At 44.3% G+C, this 22,252-nt stretch overlaps 1 protein-coding gene across 1 annotated transcript; it reads right to left on the bottom strand.

The window, feature by feature from the left end:
* Nucleotides 1-312: 312 nt before the first annotated feature.
* LOC136472774 (anthranilate O-methyltransferase 2-like) lies at nt 313-2,018 on the bottom strand. The gene is made up of 3 exons (XM_066470479.1): nt 1,879-2,018; nt 1,044-1,748; nt 313-922 (listed from the first exon to the last, which is right to left on the bottom strand). Exons 1-3 carry the CDS (start codon nt 1,951-1,953, stop codon nt 458-460), a joined length of 1,245 nt encoding a protein of 414 aa, XP_066326576.1. The 5' UTR covers nt 1,954-2,018; the 3' UTR covers nt 313-457.
* Between the last annotated feature and the right edge of the window lie 20,234 nt (nt 2,019-22,252).

Raw genomic sequence — 22,252 nt, 5'->3', positions numbered from 1 at the left:
AACACATTTCTATGATTGAAAAATATTTTCCTGGTCCTTTAATTCAAAAAACACACTGTTGTATACTGACATAGTTCTTGCCATAATCAGGTTCTTGCAGAAGTTTTCAAATCAATCTTACTCTTAGTATAGCTATGATCGTACCAAAGTAAATCTTGGTTTATGGGGAACAACAAATAGGAAAGCAGTACGAGGTCTATGTCAACTACTTTGAAGACCATAATTGGAGAGAGTTAGGAGAAGAGAAACACATGCACATGAAATATAGAAACCACCTTTGCCGAGAGCCTGGGAGGGGCTCTCGGCAAATATTTGCCGAGAGCGGCGCTCGGCAAAGAGGTTTGCCGAGAGCAGTAACGGAGAGGCTCTCGGCAAAGCGGTGACGCCGTCAGGGCACGTCACGGCTATGGGCCGCGGCAATGTTTTGCCGAGAGCCTGATTTTGCCGAGAGGGCGGCCTACGGCAAAGGACCGTTTTGCCGACGGGCATTTTTTGCCGAGCGCAGCTCTCGGCAAAACGGCCCACTTCGCCGAGACCTGTTGCCTGCCGAGAGGCAGGCCCACAGCGATCCTGTCAGTTGCCGACGGCTGGTGTTTGCCGAGAGCTGCTCTCGGCAAACGTTTTCTTTGCCGAGAGCCCGCGTTTTTGTTCTCGGCAAAAATCTCGGATCTCGGCAAAGGCCGTTTTTCCGGTAGTGCACGGCCCTGATGGACTTAGCGACGTTGACGCCGCTCTGGACGCCATCGAGCACGAGGTCGCCGTCGTCCTCCATATCGTCGTGCGGATCCCAATTGGACTCAAAGAGCTGGATGTGGGTGACGTCGAATGCCTGGCTCTGCCTAATCACGTCCCTCACTTCGTCCACCGACGGGGCGTAGAACGGCAGGTTGAAGGAGTCCAGTTTCTCCTTCTCCACACGGCCCTGTGCCATGGTGCCATGCATGCAAATGCAATACATCAGTTAACTAGGGTTCATCGGTTCAGTTCAGGATTTCCTTTGATGGATGATGTTGCACAAGACAGGAGAAGAAAACAGAGCAGACCTCTTTGACGAGGGACTGAAGAGCCTGCCCGAGGAGGCCCCACATGTAGCTGACCTCGCCACGGAGCACGTCCTTGTTCTTCCTGCCGAGGAACGCCAGCACCATCTGGCCACCGGACACGAGCTCCCTGTGGCGCAGCCTGAGGAACAGCGAGAAGTCCTCCTGGAACTGCCTCCGGTACAGCGCCACCACCGCCGGCGGCGTGGTCTCCCAGATGTACATGTTGCCCTCGTTGAGGACGGCGCCTCCCGCGAGCTCGTCGGGGACCTTGGAGCGCCACATGAGGCAGTAGGAGGAGTGGAAGAGGTGCACGCAGCGGTCCGGGAACAGCCGGGTGTAGAAGGAGCCCGGCAGCCCGGCGACGTAGTACGGCGGCAGCGCGTCCCCCTTGTCCTTGACGGCCAGCTTCTTGAACAGCTCTACCGACTGGAACACGAGGTTGAAGTCGTTCCCGGGCAGGTCGTTCAGGAAGAACTGCACGTGCGTCGCCGGGGGCTGGCTGCAGCCGGCGGCTGCCATCGCCAGATCCTCTCGGCGGTCGGCGACCGCTCCGAGCACCTCGGAGACGACGAGCAGCGTGTTGGGCCCCGACGAGCAGCCGAGGTCCGCGACGACCATGGCACCGCCGCTGGAGGAGAGCGACGACGCGTGCGCCGCCGCCACAGCGTTGTGTAGCACCGACCTCGTCTTCAGTATGGACTTCTCCTGAGGAACATGTGTAAGCGAGTGTTGAGACGAACATGCATATGCATACAGGTCCACAGTCATGCGCATGCAACATGAGCAGATCGGCAGAGACATGCATGATGTAGAAGAAGAAGCACAGGTACAGTACCTGAAGCCTGGAGTTGGAGGCGTAGCTGTCCTCGCCGTCGCCCCGGCTCATGTGGAGGTCGCGCTCTACCTTCATGGCTACTAGCTTCACTAACGCCAGGTGCTGTTTTCTGATGAGTGAGAAGCTTGCTTGCTTATCACTCTGCTGTGGTAGTTTGCATTGCAGAGCAGGAGAGGGAGGGGGCTTCTCAATTTATAGGCCCAGCCTGCCAATCAGCACTCATGACTCATGAGCACAAGCTGAATATTAACACTGATCTGCTGCACTTAACTAACCCAAACTGACGTTGCTTTAGGGTTTAGCTTTTCTCTCCCGGTGTCCATCCTACGTGTCTGGCGTTCAAATCACAGACGCAGCTTCGTCATGCCTTCCATTAATCACCTGGACCCCTTTCTCGTTGGACGTTCGTGGTGTCTCAGTTCCAACCCAATCATATCATTATCATATATTCACCAGCATGTGCATATTAGTCACAAACTCAAAAAATATTTTATATACGACGAGCCGTGTGTGAACAGGAAATGGCATTGGTCCTTTAGGACTGACCATAATCGGGCGACCAATCTGAACCACTTATAATAAGATAAAGTGGTGGTGTGATGCAGATGTTCAACAGAGAAGCGTTTTTTTTTCAAGTGTATTTTCTTTACTTACCATAATGCCCTTACGTCCCTCTCTACTATCCCTTATTGGCCCGGGCTCACAAACCATATATAGCAATGGTACAAAGTATGATTCCAAGCAGACGCATCAAGAGCAGGTATTACATCCCTTCCCGGCCCAAGGCCAGAGGCCACTCTTCCTCCGAGTTGTCGCGAGAGAACCAAATCTAAGTTGGTGAAGATCATGATTTGAGCTGGCATAGCAATTCGAATATGTATTGAAACAAATGACACGATTGTTGGACAAATCTCCATGCCGCAAATCGTCTAGGTACGGTGACATGTGATGAAATAAGTAAATTATGTTACAACGTACATGCACATTTCTATAGAAAAGAAAAAAAGACCTAATGAACAGCTGTGTGGTTTCTAAAAAAAATGCCCCGTAAATACCAGTAACAGTATATATTGAATGATAGGTATACATATTGAACATTAGCAAAGGCTCTCATCAGCTTCTTGGAATTTTTGATGCATGGATAGTGGACGTGTTTTTTTTTCACTAAACGGTGAACAACGCCTAAAAACACTTGAACAACATGTTTTTTAGAACTCTTTTACAATGGTGGGGTACTTCTTGGTTCCTCTTGGTCCCTAAACAATTAATTAGCGCTAATTATTTGTATGAGTGAAAGGTTAGTATTGTAATTGCGGCCCCCTCCCTCTCCCACGCAACAGCCCACGCACGAACCCCCAACCCCCACGCCGAAGGGGTACGCGAGGCTGTCGTGCACCTGCAGTCGCCGTAGCTTGAGCCAGGCGCCACCACTCCCATGCCCTTGCTCGGCGGCGTCGCCGTCGCCTGCCGCCACCGTCACACGAGAGGCCGGTCGGAGGCCGTCGGTCCTCTCTCCTCCTTGACGCCCCCTGCCAGACGCGAGTGGCTCCTGCGCCCTTGCCTTGCGCAAAGGCGGACCAGCATCGTGTACGAGTTCGCCTCCGACGACATCCCCTATCAGATTTTACCAGCCCTCGCCGCATCACCCTCGTCGTCGTGCGGCACTGCCGCCGGCTGGTCGGCCGTCGCTCTCCCTCCTCCCCGGCCCCGGGAGGTTTGTAACCATTTCTTGAAGCTAGTAAACTCACCCCTCATCTCAAGAGTTAAGTCTCTTGACTTGAGAACGAGGAAGGGTTGGAAAGCCCTAAGCCTTAGTGGCTAACCTCTGGATGTAGGCAAGCCTTGGTGGCGAGCTGAACCACGGGATAAATCATTGTGTCTCTTGTGCTTGATTTACATTACTTGCATGTCATATTGTTGTTGAGATGATTTCTAGGGTTTCTAGTCGATCTACTTGTGTGTGGTGTTCCTACTAACTTCCAGCTCTCAATCTGCGACTATCATACCTGCAGTAAGCTGAGAAATTTCTCCGATCTAAGTTTCTGTTCACTGATTTTGAATTGTGACTCGAAGTTGTCTGCAGGTGTGGCTAGTGCCTGCTGTTTTGGCCCGGCATTGCCGCAGTTCGGCAGTGTCGCCCGTTAGAGCATCAGTGCCGTAGGGTGAAATTGATAAAAGTTTGAGTGTTTATTTTGACATGCCCATTCACCCCCCTCTAGGCCAACCAAAGATCCTACAGATATGGGCGATGAAATACTAAAAAGCATGTAGAGTATATGATAAATTCAGTCATAACTAGGTAAGGATTATAGGATATATGTATTTATCTATATCTATATATATATCTATATCTATATATATACCTAATAATGAAGAGTCAAAATTTCAGTCCATTTTTTTGTTACCCATTTTTTTGGTATGGTCTCCTCTAACTAATTATGTGAATGTGAAAACTATTAATGTTCGTCTCTCTACAATTTCTTCTGTTTCTTTCTATACCTAATAATAAAGAGGCAAAATTTCAGCTCATTTTTGTACCCATTTTTTTTGTATGACCTCCTCTAACTAGCTCCGTGAATGTGAAAACTATTAATTTTTATCTCTCTACAACTTCTTATGTTTTCTATATATAATAACATACGTAGAGCTTTCTGAGGTAACCTGAATAGGTACAAATTCAAATCCTAATCCAAATAGATCCTTTTAAGTCCTGAGTAAACTTTCGGTAAGAATCCTAATCCTATTCTACTCTCTATTTTTTCTATATTTATGGACAAAATTTCTGCAATATAATTATTTTCATCTAGCTCTAATCCCCTTCCACTTTAAGATCTATTGTTCGATTATGTCCCCTATCCTTTTTTCCGAGTCCATGTCCCGGTTCAGTTTAGGTCTAATCAATATTAATTTTCTTTCCTCCATTCCTTTGGGTGCACTTCAGTTTTTGTTTGATTTTTTTTGTTGGCCTTCCGTCCGATTTCTTTATATATGATTTGTTTTGTTTTTTCTTTTGCATCCGTGACCCTCTTAGGTGATTTTTTTCCATTGACTTTTTTAATAAAAATAATTATTATGGATCTTTCAACTGTTGATTTTCTCTAAGACAAATTTTCTACTACCAACTTGTTAACGTAAGTTTGATCGAGAAACATATTCTTATTGAAACCTGGTTTAGCAGGTGATTCAACTAATAAAAAATGTGAATAGAAAATTTAAATAGTTTATTGTCTAATCTGGTCTAAATAAATGTATCTATGTGATAAGCGAAGAGGCTAGCATGTGAAAACTCAAGTAAGTTTTCCATTATAATCATAAGTATTATAAACATGTCAGCAACACGTAATCCTTGTTGACTTTAATTATAGAGATTAAAATTAGTTTTTTATGGTCCTCAAACGTCCCAAAAATCAATATTTAACTATAGCAGTGTAATAAATAGGGGGCTATCGGACATTTAGCGGCTAGTCACAAAATAAATTATAGCTTTTTAAATTTCATAAATGGTGAAACATAAATAATACCACCCTATAGACCGTCTTGGATATTCTAGGTACATAGTTTTTACTATACACGTAGATATACGAAATGTCTAGATACATAGTAAAAGTAATATATCCACAGAAGACAACAAATGACATATAAGTCGCAACGCACGGACATATTTACTAGTCTAATATTAAAGGGAGAAAAGTTTCTTCATATGTCATTCCTCATAACCATCCGATGGGAATCTGATGGATCCAATCTCTTGTATCCGTACGGGTTGGTGTCAAGCAACGGTGTGTAGTCCGATACTCTGATTCCAAAATGAATTGGAATACAGGGCGTTTTTCTAGTCCCTCACTCTTTCCCATGCCTATATGGATTTAGTACACGTGCAGACATATAGTACATATTTGATCTCAAGACGAATCGAAACACACGACATGATCGTTAAATAAATAAATCTCCTAACCACAGGTCGTCTAGGTGAGGTCACACAACAAATTACACATTGTCTGCTGTAACACATGGACGTGTTTGATAGTCTATATATACCGTGTTATAGAATGAACAAAGGAAGAGACCACAAAGACAAATATATAATTAGATCGGTTAAGTATGTACTTGTAGTACATGTACTTGTCTAAGAGACTAGTAAGACCATGTGTGGAAGCATGTACGGATGGATGAACTGGTAATACTAGATTACTAGTAGCCAGGAACATTTGGTTACACACGCAAAAGGTACGTACGGGAGTACTAGATAGAGTACATATATATATACTCGCGATGCATGAGCGGGTGTACGCTTTACATGTGTATCGGTAAGGTGTTAATCATGCATTTAATTATGTGCGTTGCCGTGTGGTTGCCTTTGCTTGACACGGAGTGATGATGAGCGTGAGCGGCACTACCGTATATATACATGCCCCTAGGCCCTAGTCGTAGGCACCCAACCCAGCCGCTTTCTGTACGTACGTGTTCCAACAGGCAGCTAGCCTTCCAGCGTGTCTGCGGACGACGGAGACCGGCGCCGGCCGACCGTAGGCTGTACCTGCGACGTCCTCGTCCTCGTCCTAGGACGTTTTAGGGCGGACGCAGGAGTGCCCTCTGTAGAGATGTATATTTGTAAAAAACACCCCCTCCGGTGACATTGAATGAAGCGAGAAAGGAAAGCCGTCCTCTCGTGAGGCGACGGCATGCGACGCGTGCTCCGAGGCTAACACGACGGCAGAAGCGCCATTGTACGGGACGTCGTCTCCTAGCAGCGCGCGTGGGGATCTACCTGCGGCCAAACTTGGTGTGAGTTTCTCTTGTTCCGCACGCGCGAGTTCTTCTCCATTGCCCTATCGATTCGCAACAGCAGCTCCTTCCCTCCCTAAATTTGCAGCAACCATGAGGCAGGCGGCGGCGCATGAGCAGATGGTCGATCTGACTATGGCTTCCTCCACCAGCGAGCTCTATAGTCATCAATCTTGTTGTTCTGTTCCCTGTGAATATCTGTTCTGACAAAAAGAACTGTTCTGACGAGATATGAATTATTATTCCCCAGTCAGTTCTAAGATCAATTTTTTTGCTGTCTCAAAACTATACTGCTAGAAAATTTCTTGTGATTCTTGGTGTTGAGTGGCAGAATATTTTTCTTTGTTCTTGCAACCAGTTAGATTTCAGAAAAATACTAATCATTGCTGTGTGCTCTGTGCCTGCCGTGTTGTTTAATGGACGAGCAAGGTCACACCTATGTCACCTTGCCATTTTCCTATACAAAAACAAAAGAAGAAATACACCTGAAATACAATTATACGTACCCTATATAGGCAACAAGCATGTGAACCATCCATCTCTCTATGCTATATTTGGTTTATGACGAGGAAGAAGACGTATGCTATATTTGATTTATGATGAAATATATTATATTACATTATATATATAATATATATGATTTACTTTGAATGATTTGTTTTGCACCAATTAGCAACACAATGGTATATAGGATTGATATTCATAAGTGATCATAGCAACATGCAAGCATTAAACGATTTGTGGACAGCTAAATAGACCACAGCTGTCTGTGTGCTGTTGTAAATTGGAAGAACTTCTGTCTGTTCTATATGCCCTTAAGCATGCGGCGGCGGAGCTAATTAATTGCATTCTTTAATAAAAAAATAGTCCTGCAGCTGATTCAAAAAAAAAGTCCCGCAGCGTGCTACGACCTATTACTCTACCGGTCTGCTAGTCGTGTGTGTCTGATGATGCACGTACACGATAGTATGCATGATGCGGATGCCGTCGTCACCGCTGCAACGCCAGCAAAATGACGCGGCCTCAGCTCGATCGCCCGGCGAAATCAATGAGCTATTAGTCCGCCACACGAACACGTGCAGACATATATATATAGTACATATTTGATATCAAGACGAATCGAAACACATGACATAATCGTTAAATAAATAAATCTCCTAACCACAGGTCGTCTAGGTGAGGTCACACAACAAATTACACATTGTCTGCTGTAACACATGGACGTGTTTGATAGTCTATATATACCGTGTTATAGAATGAACAAAGGAAGATACCACAAAGACAAATATATAATTAGATCGGTTAAGTATGTACTTGTAGTACATATACTTATTTAAGATACTAGTGAAAGGATTAAGATGTCCAAGAGAAGGGAGAATTGGACTAATTCTAATTTTTTGCAATAATTAAGTTCTACAGTTAGCCCAATTAACCCCTTGTGCCTAGAAAGTGTTTCTATTGATCTACCGCATAAAAGTTTAGGAACCTATGTTCCAATCCTACTCTAACATGGCAATTCTATGAATGTAAAGACAAGAATTGAATTGTTCAAAGTAAATGCTCAAGGTAAAGAGAAAAGGAGGAACACGGCAATATTTTACCATGGTATCGGAGGGTCGTCACTCCCCACTAGTCCTCGTTGGAGCACCCGCGTAAGGGTGTAGCTCCTCCTTGATCCACGCAAGGATCAAGTGCTCTCTACGGGTTGATTATTTGACACTCCGTTGCGGTGAATCACCCACAACCGTTCACAACTTGAGTTGGGTCATCCATAAGCTCCGCCGGATGATCACCAAGCTCCCAATCACCACCAAGCCAGTCTAGGTGATGGCGATCACTAAGAGTAACAAGCACGAACTCTCACTTGACCATGACAAGTCTAATGAGAAGGGTGGATGCACACTTTGCTACTCTGGCTTTCACTAATAGGGCTCTCTTTGGGATTCTCAAATCTCAATCACCTCACTAGGACCTTGCTCTTCTTGGCACTCTCAAAGGTGTTTCTCAGTTGTTGGAATGAGCAAAAGTACCACCTCACACGAATAGAGGAAGTATTTATAACCTTGGTTGAAAAATGAACCGTTATGTGCCTTTGCGGGGTGACTGGACGCTCCGGTCATGTTGACCGGACGCTCCGGTCATGTTCTCCACAAACTCCAGTGTTTAAGTTGTGACCGGACGCGTCCGGTCACGATTTTCCCTCTCTGGAACCTTACTGGAGTCGATCGGATGCTGAGACCCAGCGTCCGGTCACTCACCTCTCAGCGTCCGGTCGCACCAGACGAAATCACCTTGATCAAATGAACTGACCGGACTCTGCGCCAGCGTCCAGTCACTCTGGAACCAGCGTCCGGTCAATATTTGACCCTCCATTCACTTCTAACTCTCGATCATACGTGAATGAAGTTTGCTCCAATGGATCTAAGGGCTTTTTAGGAGCTACCTAGTGCTAGATTTAGCAAGTGTGCACCACACCTAACTCACTAGACTCACCTAGGTCAAGCTATCCGTTTATACCCCCCTTAATAGTACGGCCAAAGAAAAACAAAGTCCTAAACTACTCTAAGTGTCTCCTCAACACCAAACGACACTTAGAACTAGTCCATTCTTAACCTTGTCGTTCATCCTTTGAAAACCGAAACGATTTCTATCATAGGGGCTTGACCACCATGATAGCCCAATCGATCTCCATTACCGTGACCTAACTTAATTGCCTCTGCAAAACACACGTTAGTCACTAGTAATCACGTATTGTCATTAATCAGTGAAACCCAACTAGGGGCCTAGATGCTTTCAATCTCTCCATTTTTGGTGATTGATGACAATACCACCTCGAGTATGTGAAAGAGATGAGATTTTTAACATGCTTGGTTCATATAAGCTTTTGACATTAAGAACAAAAGTGTTAGGCAAGCTTATATGACCCAAGCCAATATGATGTACTCAAAAGATATTAAATAAGCAAGAGTACAAGTGATAAAGCTCATTTGCATCGGAGTAAAACGCGGAAGCAAAGCAAATGAGCATAACACAAGTGATATGACATATAAATGATTCAAAGTAGAGAGCACACATGTCACGTATCACGATCACGTAGATATCACTATCACATAAATATAGTTTTATGTATAAAAGTAAACACACGAATGCATAATAGTGTATCATACATAAAAACCAAATATAATAGATAAACTAAGATCCCCCTAGTCTAACATACTCAATCCCTCTCTCCCTTTGGCGTCAAACACCAAAACCTAAGGGTCGGTCGGTGGGGCTGCAGCGGATGAGTCGGACGCTGGGGGTGTGAGGAGCGAGCTGGAACTATGTGCAATCATCATCTGATCCTGAGCTCTGAGCAGTCTGACCCTCTGTAGCTAGAAGCGATGCTGAAGTGGTCTGGGTCGGATCTATAACCGGCGTTGCCTGCTCTAATGATGCAACTGACAAAGGGGGCGTCTTTGTAGTCCCAGTAATAGGTGCAACTATGGAAGGACCTAGGACATGTAGCTCTAGTGGAGTAGGCTACCCTATCAACTCACTAAATAAAGCACCAAGGCTCCTAGAAACTGGGTGAGCACTGATGAACTCTGAGGCGAAGTAAAGCCCGTATGAAGAGGAGTGAACTGTGGGGCTGGCACTAGCGAAGCAAACTACTAGGACACCTGCTCTGTAGGTGAAGGAAACTGTGGCGCTGGATGTCCCTGAGTCTGAAGCTCACTGGGCTGTACAACTAGAGTCATAGAAGTGGTGGCAGGCTAACCAAGGTGGGGCGAAGGTTGTGGCGGTGGAGCCCCAATAGCTGTCACAACATGCTGCATAAACCCAAGTAGCTGTTGCTGCATGACAAGCTGCTGCTGATGCATGGCCTGCTGCTGCTGCTACTGTTGGATCACCTGCTGCTATCGCTGGAACTCATCTGGCCGAGTCTAAACTATGCAAATGTAGCAGTGGTCTCGTGAGCCTGGCGAGCCTTATCCTGTCTCATCCGCTCAAGTATGGCAAGTAGAGCGGGGTCTATCTACGGTGTAGGTGGAGCTGAAACTAGAGCTACTGGCCTCATAGTCATGTCGTCGTGGATGCATCTGAGGGATATCACGTGGTAGTCATATCTAAGCTGTCACTAGGGTCGCTCTCGACCATCCCCTCCTGCTCAGCATCTAACTGCTCCTCCTCTGTAGCTGCTATGCCCCTAATGGTCTCATCCTGCTAGGCTGTAGTCTTTGGCATCCTCTAGACGATGGCACGGCTGGCTGGGTGTCCTCACTGCACTATGGCGGATCATCTGAGTCATGTTGTATGCAGGGAACTCTATAGTAGCACCACTATACTCTACCAGCATCTTAGGTGGCCTCATAGTAACTTCCCTATGGATCAAGAATATAATCGAATAAGCATATGGCAGCTGCCTATGACCCTTGAACCCCTCTGCAATAGTATCATCCATCTCTAATAAAAGGAGATCCCAAATGTCAAACAAAGTCTGCTACATCAGAGAGTTTAGAAGCCATAGTTGTATGCGTGTCAAGCCCTCGCGATACCCCATCCTCAGAAGCAGTGTCCTCCTCATAATAGCATCAAGCACTCTTGCAGTAGGAGTGAGATCACTAGGTGTCCTGCTCGACCCCTCGTCGAAAGGCTCTGTGAAGCAATGGCGGACTAGATTTGTAGGGGGCACCATAATGCCATGAGGGCATCTGGGAGGCGCTGTCTATCCATAGCAAACCTCATGAAGCCGGACTGGCTACTCTTGAAGCCTGAGAATCTCTCTGGCCCTTGAGCTCATTAGCTTGTAATCTCTACCTCTGAAAGCAAAGTGAATGAATATGTGCTGTGGGTTAATCCAGAGTGTAGCATAGAACTGACGGACCCAAGATAGAACATATAAGCTTGTCCATCTAAGTAAATCTATCAGCCCTGGCAGGTAAGCTAGGTAAGGGCGAATATGCTCTACAGCTGCTGCTATAATGGACTCAATGTTGCACACCCTTTGAGATATGAATACAGCCTCACTATTAAGATATGCATTATAAAAATCTTCCTACAGTGGTGTGTAGAAACCCTCTAAAGCTCGGTCATCTCTCCTCAGCGGGAACCACTGCTCAAAGTCCATAAATCTGAGCTGCTGCACCTGTTTGGCCGTGGCGGCCCTCAAATCTAAGTGAGTCACTGGAGGCGAACCCTGTAGTCTAGGCGGTGGATGAGAACCCCTCTGCTATGTCTCTAACCTCGGTGTGACTAGAGCACGGGTACGACTAGAGCGGCGAAGCTATGGCTGAGGTGCTTGCTTTGTCTCCTCGGCCTACTCTCCCTCCCGACTCTGCTCTACTGACTATGGTTGCTGCTGTGACTCCCCCTAAGGCTGACTCTCATCAATAGCCATACCTCGTCCTCCAACCATGACAGTCCTAGCTGGACCACCATGACGGCGCTCAACCTGCTCAAGTGCAGCCCTTGTAGATGGAAGAAAAAGCTGATCTGTAATAACAACACCACTCCGAGTACCTCCTCTCTCTACAGCGCTCTGCTGGCCTCTGCAATTGCGGCTACTCTCACTGTATCTACATCAAGGTACTTGCGCTTCTTTGTCGCTAGCTTCTTCGTCACCTTGCCTTTTGTATCTGCAGGCTGGTGAGGCGGGGGCCTCAGATCCTCATCACCGGGACCTCCTCCGACATTCTTGACACTGAGCCATCTAATGAAGCTGAAAAGAACAACTGCCCTGACAAGAATCAACTGCCAACTGTCACTTCCGAGGCTTGGCCTCGATCCATACTCACGAGCTTGGCCCCTGAGTTGACTAACAGCTGCTAATGGGACCACAACGACAATGACTCGCTGCACAATAGAATAGATAGGATATACAAATAAATACAATATATCTAGAGATACAAAACCCTAAGAAGCAAGCAATTAGGTAGGAAATTGGAATCAAGGGCTTGCTACCTGATGAACCGGCAATCCAAAGAGAAGAGAAACGACACGCAGGGAACCACCGAATCGGCTAGGGTTAAGGTTCTAGCTCGATGAAGTTCAGTGACCGAGAAGATGTGGAGGTAGTGGCTAGGTCACCGACGAGGAGCAATGTAGGGGTACGGTAGCATTAGGGCATAGCGTGGGCTTCTTGCTGGCACAGAGGCTCAGGCACAGGGCAGCGCTGCTGTTTGGTATGGCGACGACGCTGGAGCACGGTGCGAGCGTGGTGACGCGCGGGGCGTGCGGTGGCAGATTAGGCATGGGAGCGCGGGATGAGGTTGTGGCGGTGCGAGCGCAAGAGCAGGGCGGCATAGTGGTCAGGTGGCGCTGCTGCGGTGGCGTGGAGCTAGGGCGCGGGCACACGGTGGCTTAGGAGGCGGCAGCTAGGGCACGAGTGCTGCGCAGGCGGCGATGACGGTTCAATGGTGGATTGGATGTGGTGTGGGATGTAATGGCGCGTTGGATTGGGATATAAGGGGTACCCCGACGAGATAGAAAAGGAAACAGAGAAGAAGTCCTGAACCCGCACGATTTCAACTGACCGAACGCTCTAGTGGCAACGACCGGACGCTGCCACCCAGAGTCTGGTCGATTCTAGAGAGATCCAAAACCCCTAGAATCATGATCGGACGCGTCCGATCACCATTGACCGGACGTAGCCAGAGTCCAATCCAACCTATCTCCTTCGTCTTCGATCGATTGGACGCAGGAACGCCTTCTGACCAGACGCTGAATAGCAGAGTCTGGTCACTCCTTCGTAGCAAGGTTCACCTTCTATGAACTGACCGAACGCTGGACTTCAGAGTCCAGTGCAGCGTCTGGTCACTCTTTTTCCAGCAAATCTTCAGAGTCCTTCATGCTGCCTGTTCCCAATCAAGTCCCAACTTCAATAAGATCCTAATAAACACCAATTGGGACTGATGTGAGTGACCTCTCTCAAACCCTTCAAATTTTTAAAATATTTTGCCTTAGGCTATAATTCTTTTTAAGAAAATAGGCAATAAGAGGGCAATTGAAGATAAATGACAAAGCAACATTCATGCATTTGCAATGCAATACTTGAAAGTAAATCTAGTTGCTTGTCAAGTTTGATCCAAGGTTAAGCTTCTTCACTCGCTTTTCGGTAGTTATCTTAACCAAGTTAGACAAGCCCTATATGCATTACCAAAAAGTAAACATGTTGTATATTACAATGCAATGCAATGCAATGCAAGGGACAACACAAGCTCATTTTTTAGTGAAGTTACTAAAATCAAGCACATTGAGCTCATTCCGTAATCGACAAAAAGTCACCTCATCTAGTGGTTTAGTGAAGATATCCGCCAATTGATCCTCGGTCCTTACACCTTCTAATGAAATATCATTCTTTGCAACATGATCTCTAAGAAGGTGATGGCGAGTATCTATGTGCTTGGTGCGAGAGTGTTGAACCGGAATTATTTGCAAGTTTTACCGTACTTTCATTATCGCACAAAAGAGGTACTTTTTCTAGAACTACTCCATAGTCTAGCAAAGTTTGTTTCATATAAAGTATCTGTGCATAACAAGCACCCGTGGCAATGTATTCTGCTTCGGCGGTAGATAAAGCCACACTATTTTGTTTCTTGGAGGACCAAGACACAAGTGATCCTACCAAGCAAATGGCGCCCTCTGGATGTGCTTTTTCTATCAACTTTGCAACCGGCATAATCTGAATCTGAATAGCCAACTGATTCAAATATAGCTCCTTTGGGATACCAAAGGCCAATGCTTGGTGTATGCTTAAGATACCTAAGGATTCTTTTAACGGCAATCAAAAGAGTTTCCTTAGGATTAGCTTGAAATCTAGCACACATACACACACTAAACATGATGTCGGGCCTAGATGCAGGTTAAATATAATAAGCTACCAATCATAGAGCGGAAGAGTGTTTGATCAATCGTGTTACCTCCCTCATCTAGGTCGAGATGTCCATTAGTTGGCATTGGTGTCTTGATTGGCTTACATTCATCCATCTTGAATCTCTTGAGAAGATCATTTGTATATTTCTCTTGAGAAATGAAAATCCCTTCTCTCATTTGCTTGACTTAAAAACCAAGAAAGAATGTAAGCTCTCCAATCATTGACATCTCGAACTCCTTCGATATCAATTCACCAAACTCTTTGTAAGAATCTTCATTTGATGATCCAAAGATGATATCATTAACATACACTTGGCAAATGAAGATATGTCCATCAAGCTTCTTGGTGAATAGTGTGGTGTCGACCTTCCAATGTTGAAGCCCTTCTCAATGAGGAAGTCCTGAAGTCGCTCATACCAAGCTCTTGGGGCTTGCTTAAGCCCATATAATGCCTTGGACAACCTATAAACATGATTAGGATATCTAGGGTCTTCAAACCCGGGAGGTTGATCAACATAGACTAGTTCATTAATAAAGTTATTTAAAAATACACTTTTCACATCTATTTGATATAGTTTTCATTTCATGATGTGATGCATATACAAGGAGGATACGGATGGCTTCTAGTCTTGCAACCGGTGCAAAGGTCTCTCCAAAATCCAAACCTTCAACTTGAGGGAACCCCTTTGCAACTAGTCTTGCCTTGTTCCTCACAACAACGCATTGATCATCTTGCTTGTTGTGAAACACCCACTTTGTTTCAATGACTCTTGCACCTTTTGGTAGCTCTTCAAGAGTCCAAACTTTATTGCAGGTGAAGTTGTTCAACTCTTCATGCATGGCATTGATCCAATCTGGATCTTGAAGAGCTTCTTCTACCTCGGTAGGCTCAAAACAAGAGACAAAAGAGTGATGTTCAATAAATGAAGTAAGTTTTTGTGAGCGAGTCATTACTCCCTTTGATGGACTCCCTATGATGAGATCTTAGTGGATGAGCTTGAAGTAGAGATGAATTTCTTCTATCAACCACTTGAGGGGGAGGTTGTGGAGCATCAACATTTTGTGCTTGTGTCACCATTTGCTCATGGGAGACATGAGTATCTTTATTTTCTACTCTCCCATCTTTTTCATCATCTTGTGGCACACTTGATGAAGAAGGAGGATTGATCACTTGTACATCATCTTCATCATCATTAGGCTTGATGTCTCCAACCAGAATGTTTTTCATAGCCTCCCTCAATGGTTCATCACCTACATCATCAAGATTCTCATGTGCTTCCTTGGGAGCCGTTAGATTCATCAAATTCTGCATCATATGTTTCTTCAACCAAGCCTATGGCATGATTAAATTCTCTATATGCTTTGGACTTTGATGAGTAACCAACAAGAAAACCAATATCACAATGTCTTTGAAACTTCCCTAGGTGTTACCACTTCTTATAGATATAGCATTTGTAACCAAACACCCTAAAGGAGACAGTCCAGGCTTCTTCCTATTGAGCAACTCATAAGGTGTCTTGCCAAGAAAATTTTGAAGGAATAGGCGGTTGGATGCATATCAAGCGGTGTTGATAGCTTCTGCCTATAGAGCTTCGGGAGTGTTGTACTCATCAAGCATTGTTCTTGTAAGAGTGATCAATGTCCTGGTTCTTTCACTCAACTACACTATTTTGTTGAGGAGTATATGTTGCGGAGACCTCATGCTTGATCCCAACTTCATCACAATAGGCTTCTATGTTTGTGTTGTCAAATTCTTTACCGTTGTCCATTCTAATCTTCTTGAGCTTCACTTTAAATTCATTTTGTGCTCTCTTGTCAAACTTCTTGAAGCAAGATGCAACTTCAGATTTGTCATGAAGGAAGAATACCCATGTGTATCTTAAATAGTCATCAACAATCACAATACAATAAAGATTTCCTCCCAAACTCTTGTATGTTGTTGGTCCAAATAAGTCCAAGTGAAGGAGTTCTAGCACTCTTGTGGTTGACATGAAAGCTTTTGTTGGATGAGTATTTGCAACTTGCTTGCTGGCTTGACATGCACTACAAAGCTTGTCCTTCTTAAACTTCATATCCTTCAACCCTCTCACCAAATCATTCTTCATTAGCTTCTTGAGTGAGCTCATCCCAAAATGTACAAGTCTTCTATGCCATAGCAACCCAAGTGTTGTTTTGGTAAATAGGCAAGTCTTCAAATTAGCATCTTCAGAGGTGAAGTCCACTAGATATAGGTTGTTGTATCTAAATCCTTTGAATATCACTTGCTCCTCATCCTTCTTAGATATAACAACTTTCTTCTCGGTAAACAAGCATTGGAAGCCAAGATCACATAATTGTCCAACGGATAGCAAGTTGAAGGTCAATGAAGCAACATATAGCAAGTGACTTTGCTACCCAAATTTTATTAGGCATATTCTTGTTGGGAGGTCCTAAGAAGATGACTTTCATCTTCCCACTAGAGTCCTTTCTAAGCATGTAATGAGCATTAAAGGCACAAGGTCTAGCATGCTTGGGCAAGGGTTGTGGTGGTGGAGTTTGACACTCATGGGCAAAGTGGCCTTCTTGTCCACACTCAAAACATCTCTTTGGCTTTGTCTTTGACTTTTGTTGTTGTTGAGCTTGAGCCTTCTTCTCTTGGTTTGCCAAGTACCCAATGCCACTTCTATCCATCTTCATGACAGTGTTCATTAGTAGTTCACTTTGAAGATGCTTGCCTCTTGTGAACTTGGTAAATCCAATCTTAAGATGCTCTTTCTCTAATTTGAGCTTCTTGTTCTCTTCCTTGAGTGCATCATTATTTTTCTCTTCCTTGAGCTTCTTGTTCTCTTCTTTTAACTTCTCATTCTCAAGAATCAAATCACCATCATGATCAAGAGTTTCTAGCACTATAGGTGTTGGTGGTTTTGAGCTCTTCAAGATCTTTCTTAAGCTTTTCATTGTCATTCTTGAGCTTGATATACTCATAACTATCGGTCTCAGCCACTTGCTTGCCCTTGCTACTAGAACTTTGCTCAATGCTCTTAATGATCAAATCATCACATGATGTAGCTATATCAATCTTAACAACATTGTTAGTAGCATCATGTGGCTCATTAGATAAATATTCTTGAGCAATGACAAGATTATCATAATTAATCTTAAGAGTAGTATATTCTTCTTTTAGCATGTTGTGGCTAGTGATGAGCTCATTGTGTATCCTCTCATGTTTATTATGTTTATCTTTAAGCTCTTTCTTAGAAGATTTGAGCTCCTTGAGTTTGAATGATATAGCATCATTTGCTTCTCTAAGTTCAACACTGGTCTTTTCGGCTATATCACATTTAGTTAAAGAGAATCATTCTTAGCTTCTAGTTTTTCATTCTTAACTCTACTCTTTCTAATGATCTTAGTGTATTGATTTAGCAATTTAACAAGATCATCATAATAAGGTGATTCATATTCATCATCATCACTATCGCTATCATCATTGCTAGCATGTTCATCACCACTACTATCATCATTTGATACCTTGTGATCACCCTTGGCCATAAGGCATAGGTGTGTAGAGGATGATGGCAGGTGGCAGTGGTGAAGATGATGAAGAGTCAATAACAATGGCGGCCACCTTCTTATTTTCACTATCATCATCGGATGAGTCACTAGATGAATCAATGTCCAGTGAGCCAATCACCGATGATGTATGCCTTTCCACTTTTCTTTTTCTTGCCATCTCTCTTCTTGTATGGCTTGTTTTTCTTTTTCTCATCTTCTTCTTCATTGCTTGAGTCATCTTTCTTGCCCTTATATTTGTTCTTGAACTTGTCTTTCTTGGGCTTGGTGTATTGGTGTGCTAGATGACCAACTTCTCCATAATTGTAGCAATCCATCTTAGAGATTGGCTTCCTTCTTAGAGCTAGTGAAGAGCTTCTTCTTCTTACCATCAAACTTGATGCCACTCTTAGTTGAGCTTCTTTAGCATCTTGGTGGTTCTTCTCACCATGAGAGCAAGACTTACATCATCAATTTCATCATCACTTGAGCTCTCATACTCAAGCCTTGCTTTGCCCTTCTCTTGGCTAGCTTTGAATTGCTAAGTCTTTTTCTTTCTTCTTAGTAGAGGATGAGCCATCTTGTGGTGTGATGTGCATGTACATCTCATGAACATTGATCTTTCCCAAGATTTGTGTTGGTGTAGCGGTGGAAAGATCACCTTGATGAAGCACGGTCACAATATGCCCATATTTATCAATGGGGAGGACACTCAAGATTTTTCTTACAACATCGGATGGTTGCATTTGAGTGAGTCCAAGCCCATTGAGCTTCTCTATAAGAATATTCAAACGTGAGTACATCTCATTAGCACATTCTTTAGGAAGCATCTCAAAAGAGTTAAGCTTTTTCATGACAAGATGATAGCGTTCCTCACGCTCACTCTTTGTTCCCTCATGGAGCGCACAAACGTCCGACCACAGTGCATGGGCGTCCTTGTGGTTCCTCACCCAGTTAAACACATCTTTGCAAAGGCCTCTAAAGATGGTGTTTCAAGCCTATGCATTCCATTTCTCGTAATTCACCTCATCGCCTTATAGGTGTGTAGCATCCTAAGGTTTTGGGAATCCTTGTGAGGCGGCTCTAAGTATTCCAACATCTAGAGCTTCTAAATACGCCTCCATATAGATTTTCCAATATAGAAAATCACCCCCTCAAAGATAAGAGGAGGTCCATCCCCATGAGACATCTTTCTCTAGACGGTTAAGTCTAATTCGTGAGCACGAGGCTCTAATACCAATTGAAAGGATCAAGATGCCCAAGAGGAGGGGTGAATTGGGCTAATTCTAAATTTTTTTGCAATAATTAAGTCCTACGGTTAGCCCAATTAACCCCTTGTGCCTAGAAAGTGTTTCTATTGATCTACCGCACAAAAGTTTAGTAACCTATGTTCCAATCCTACTCTAGCATGGCAATTCTATGAATGTAAAGACAAGAATTGAATTGCTCAAAGTAAATGCTCAAGGTAAAGAGAGAAGCAGGAATACGGCGATGTTTTGCCGAGGTATCGAAGAGTCGCCACTCCCCACTAGTCCTCATTGGAGCACCTGCGCAAGGGTGTAGCTCCCCCTTGATCTACGCAAGGATCAAGTGCTCTCTACGGGTTGATTCTTTGACACTCCATCGTGGTGAAACACCCACAACCGCTCACAATTTGAGTTGGGTCATCCATAAGCTCCGCCGGATGATCACCAAGCTCTCAATCACCACCAAGCCATCTAGGTGATGGCGATCACCAAGAGTAACAAGCATAAACTCTCACTTGACCATGATAAACCTAATGAGAAGGGTGGATGCACACTTTGCTACTCTTGCTTTCACTAATGAGGGCTCTCTTTGGGATTCTCAAATCTCAATCACCTCACTAGGACTTTGCTCTTCTTGGCACTCTCAAAGATGTTTCTCAGCTGTTGAAATGAGCAAAAGTACCCCCTCACATGAATGGAGGAAGTATTTATAACCTTGGTTGAAAAATAAACCGTTATATGCCTCTGCGGGGTGACCGGACGCTCCGGTCATGCTGACCAGATGCTCCGGTCAGTTCTCCTCAAACTCCAGTATTTAAGTTGTGACTGGACGCTGGACAGCGTCCGGTCAGCCCTAATCAGACACGTCCGGTCATGATTGTCCCTCTCTGGAACCTTACTGGAGTCGATCGGATGCTGAGACCTAGTGTCCGATCACTCACCTCTCAACGTCCGGTCACACTAGACAAAATCACCTTGATCAAATGAACTGACCAGACTCTACGCCAGCGTCCAGTTACTCTGGAACTAGCGTCCGATCATCATTTGACCCTCCATTCACTTCCAACTCTCGATCATACGTGAATGAAGTTGGCTCCAATGGATCTAAGGGCTTTTTAGGAGCTACCTAGTGCTAGATTTAGCAAGTGTGCACCACACCTAACAACTAGACTCACCTAGGTCAAGCTACCCGTCCATACCCGCCCTTAATAGTATGGCCAAAGGAAAAATAAAGTCCTAAACTACTCTAAGTGTCTCCTCAACACCAAACGACACTTAGAACTAGTTCATCCTTAACCTTGTCATTCATCCTTTAAAAACCGAAACGATTTCCATCATAGGGACATGACCACCATGATAGCCCAATCGATCTCCATTACCGTGACCTAACTTAATTGTCTCTGCAAAACACACGTTAGTCACAGTAATCACATCATCAAAACCCAACTAGAGGCCTAGATGCTTTCAACTAGTAAGACCACGTGTGGAAGCATGTACGGATGGATGAACAGGTAATACTAGTAGCCAGGACCATTTGGTTACACATGCAAAAGTTATGTATGGGAGCACTAGATAGAGTACTTGTATATATACTCGTGATGCACAGTGCCAGTCCAACGATTTTAAGGGCCCTATGGCGATCTCATCGCAACGGCCATATTAGCCATGTATAAAATCTTATAATATATAGGCACTAATTTTACTTGCAAAATGAAACAAATTCAATAACATATTTTAATTTAACATGTCTAATAATTATCAAGGAATAATTTAGATTAAGCAATATATTTGTAGATGTATGATAATTATAGAGGAATAATGTAGATTAAAAAAGTAATATATTCGTTTTTTTCTCACCCATGACAAATGTTTCTTAGGCAACATTCTAAAATTCTAACACCTAAATTAGAAGAAAAATATGACTATATGGGTACAAAGTACTAGAAGTTTAGAATACTATACAAATAATTAATTTGGATTTAAAATAAAAAGAAAAAAATACCTTGGGGCTAAACAATTGATTAGTGATCTCAATTCGTAAGAAGCCAAGAATCAAGATATCGTCATCGTGGAGCCCTGCCTGATCGCCGTCCTCATATGTCGTGTCAGTGTCTCCGGTAGTCTAGCTCTTCGCCGTGGCGCGGCTCGCCAGCTCGGCATGTGTAAGGCGCACGTCGCGAACTCACGATCAGAGTGTGCTCTGTGCAGCGTGACTCCTCGTCTCCTCTCTACCCTAGGGCCATGGGAAAGGAAACTAGGAAAGAAATATCGATGTTGTCTTTTTGGACTGTCTGACCAGTTCTATATCTTTCTTCTCATTAGTTTGCTAATGCCTAATAAACTATAGGACCTGAGGGTTTGTATACCTGGGCTTGGGCCCCTCCTCCGCTTGGGCCCTCGGCCGTCGCACCTCGTGCCCTACCCGGCTACCCCTAGGGCCGGCACTAGCGATGCATGTACTTGTAGTACATACACATGGATGTGTTTGATAGTCTATATATACCGTGTTATAGAATGAACAAAGGAAGAGACCACAAAGACAAATATATAATTAGATCGGTTAAGTATGTACTTGAGGTACATATACTTGTCTAAGAGACTAGTAAGACCATGTGTGGAAGCATGTACCGATGGATGAACAGGTAATACTAGTAGCCAGGACGATTTGGTTACACACACAAAAGGTACGTACAGGAGTACTAGACAGAGTACATGTATACTGACGATGCATGAGCGGGTGTACATTTTACATGTGTATCAATAAGGTGTTAATCATGCATTTAATTATGCGCGTGCCATGTGGTTGCCTTTGCTTGACACAGAGTGATGATGAGCGTGAGCGGCACTACCGTATATATACATGCCCCTAGGCCCTAGCTCAGATCACCAACCAACCTTGTCACAGTCGCTGTATTTTTTTTGTTTTTCAGCCCCCTTTTTTAAAAAGATTTTCACAAATA

The sequence above is a fragment of the Miscanthus floridulus genome, chromosome 8, assembly GCF_019320115.1.
Source record: "Miscanthus floridulus cultivar M001 chromosome 8, ASM1932011v1, whole genome shotgun sequence".
NCBI classification, from domain to species: domain Eukaryota; kingdom Viridiplantae; phylum Streptophyta; class Magnoliopsida; order Poales; family Poaceae; genus Miscanthus; species Miscanthus floridulus.
This window is presented reverse-complemented; position numbering and strand designations above follow the sequence as displayed.

Bases quoted from the DNA above. Each gene is read 5' to 3' on its own strand.
- LOC136472774 (XM_066470479.1), bottom strand. From the start codon at position 1,953: ATGAAGGTAGAGCGCGACCTCCACATGAGCCGGGGCGACGGCGAGGAC. The intron at 1,749-1,878 runs GTACTGTACCTG...CATGTTCCTCAG, and splicing joins CCTCCAACTCCAGGCTTCAG to GAGAAGTCCATACTGAAGAC. The intron at 923-1,043 runs GTCTGCTCTGTT...ACCATGGCACAG, and splicing joins TTCAGTCCCTCGTCAAAGAG to GGCCGTGTGGAGAAGGAGAA.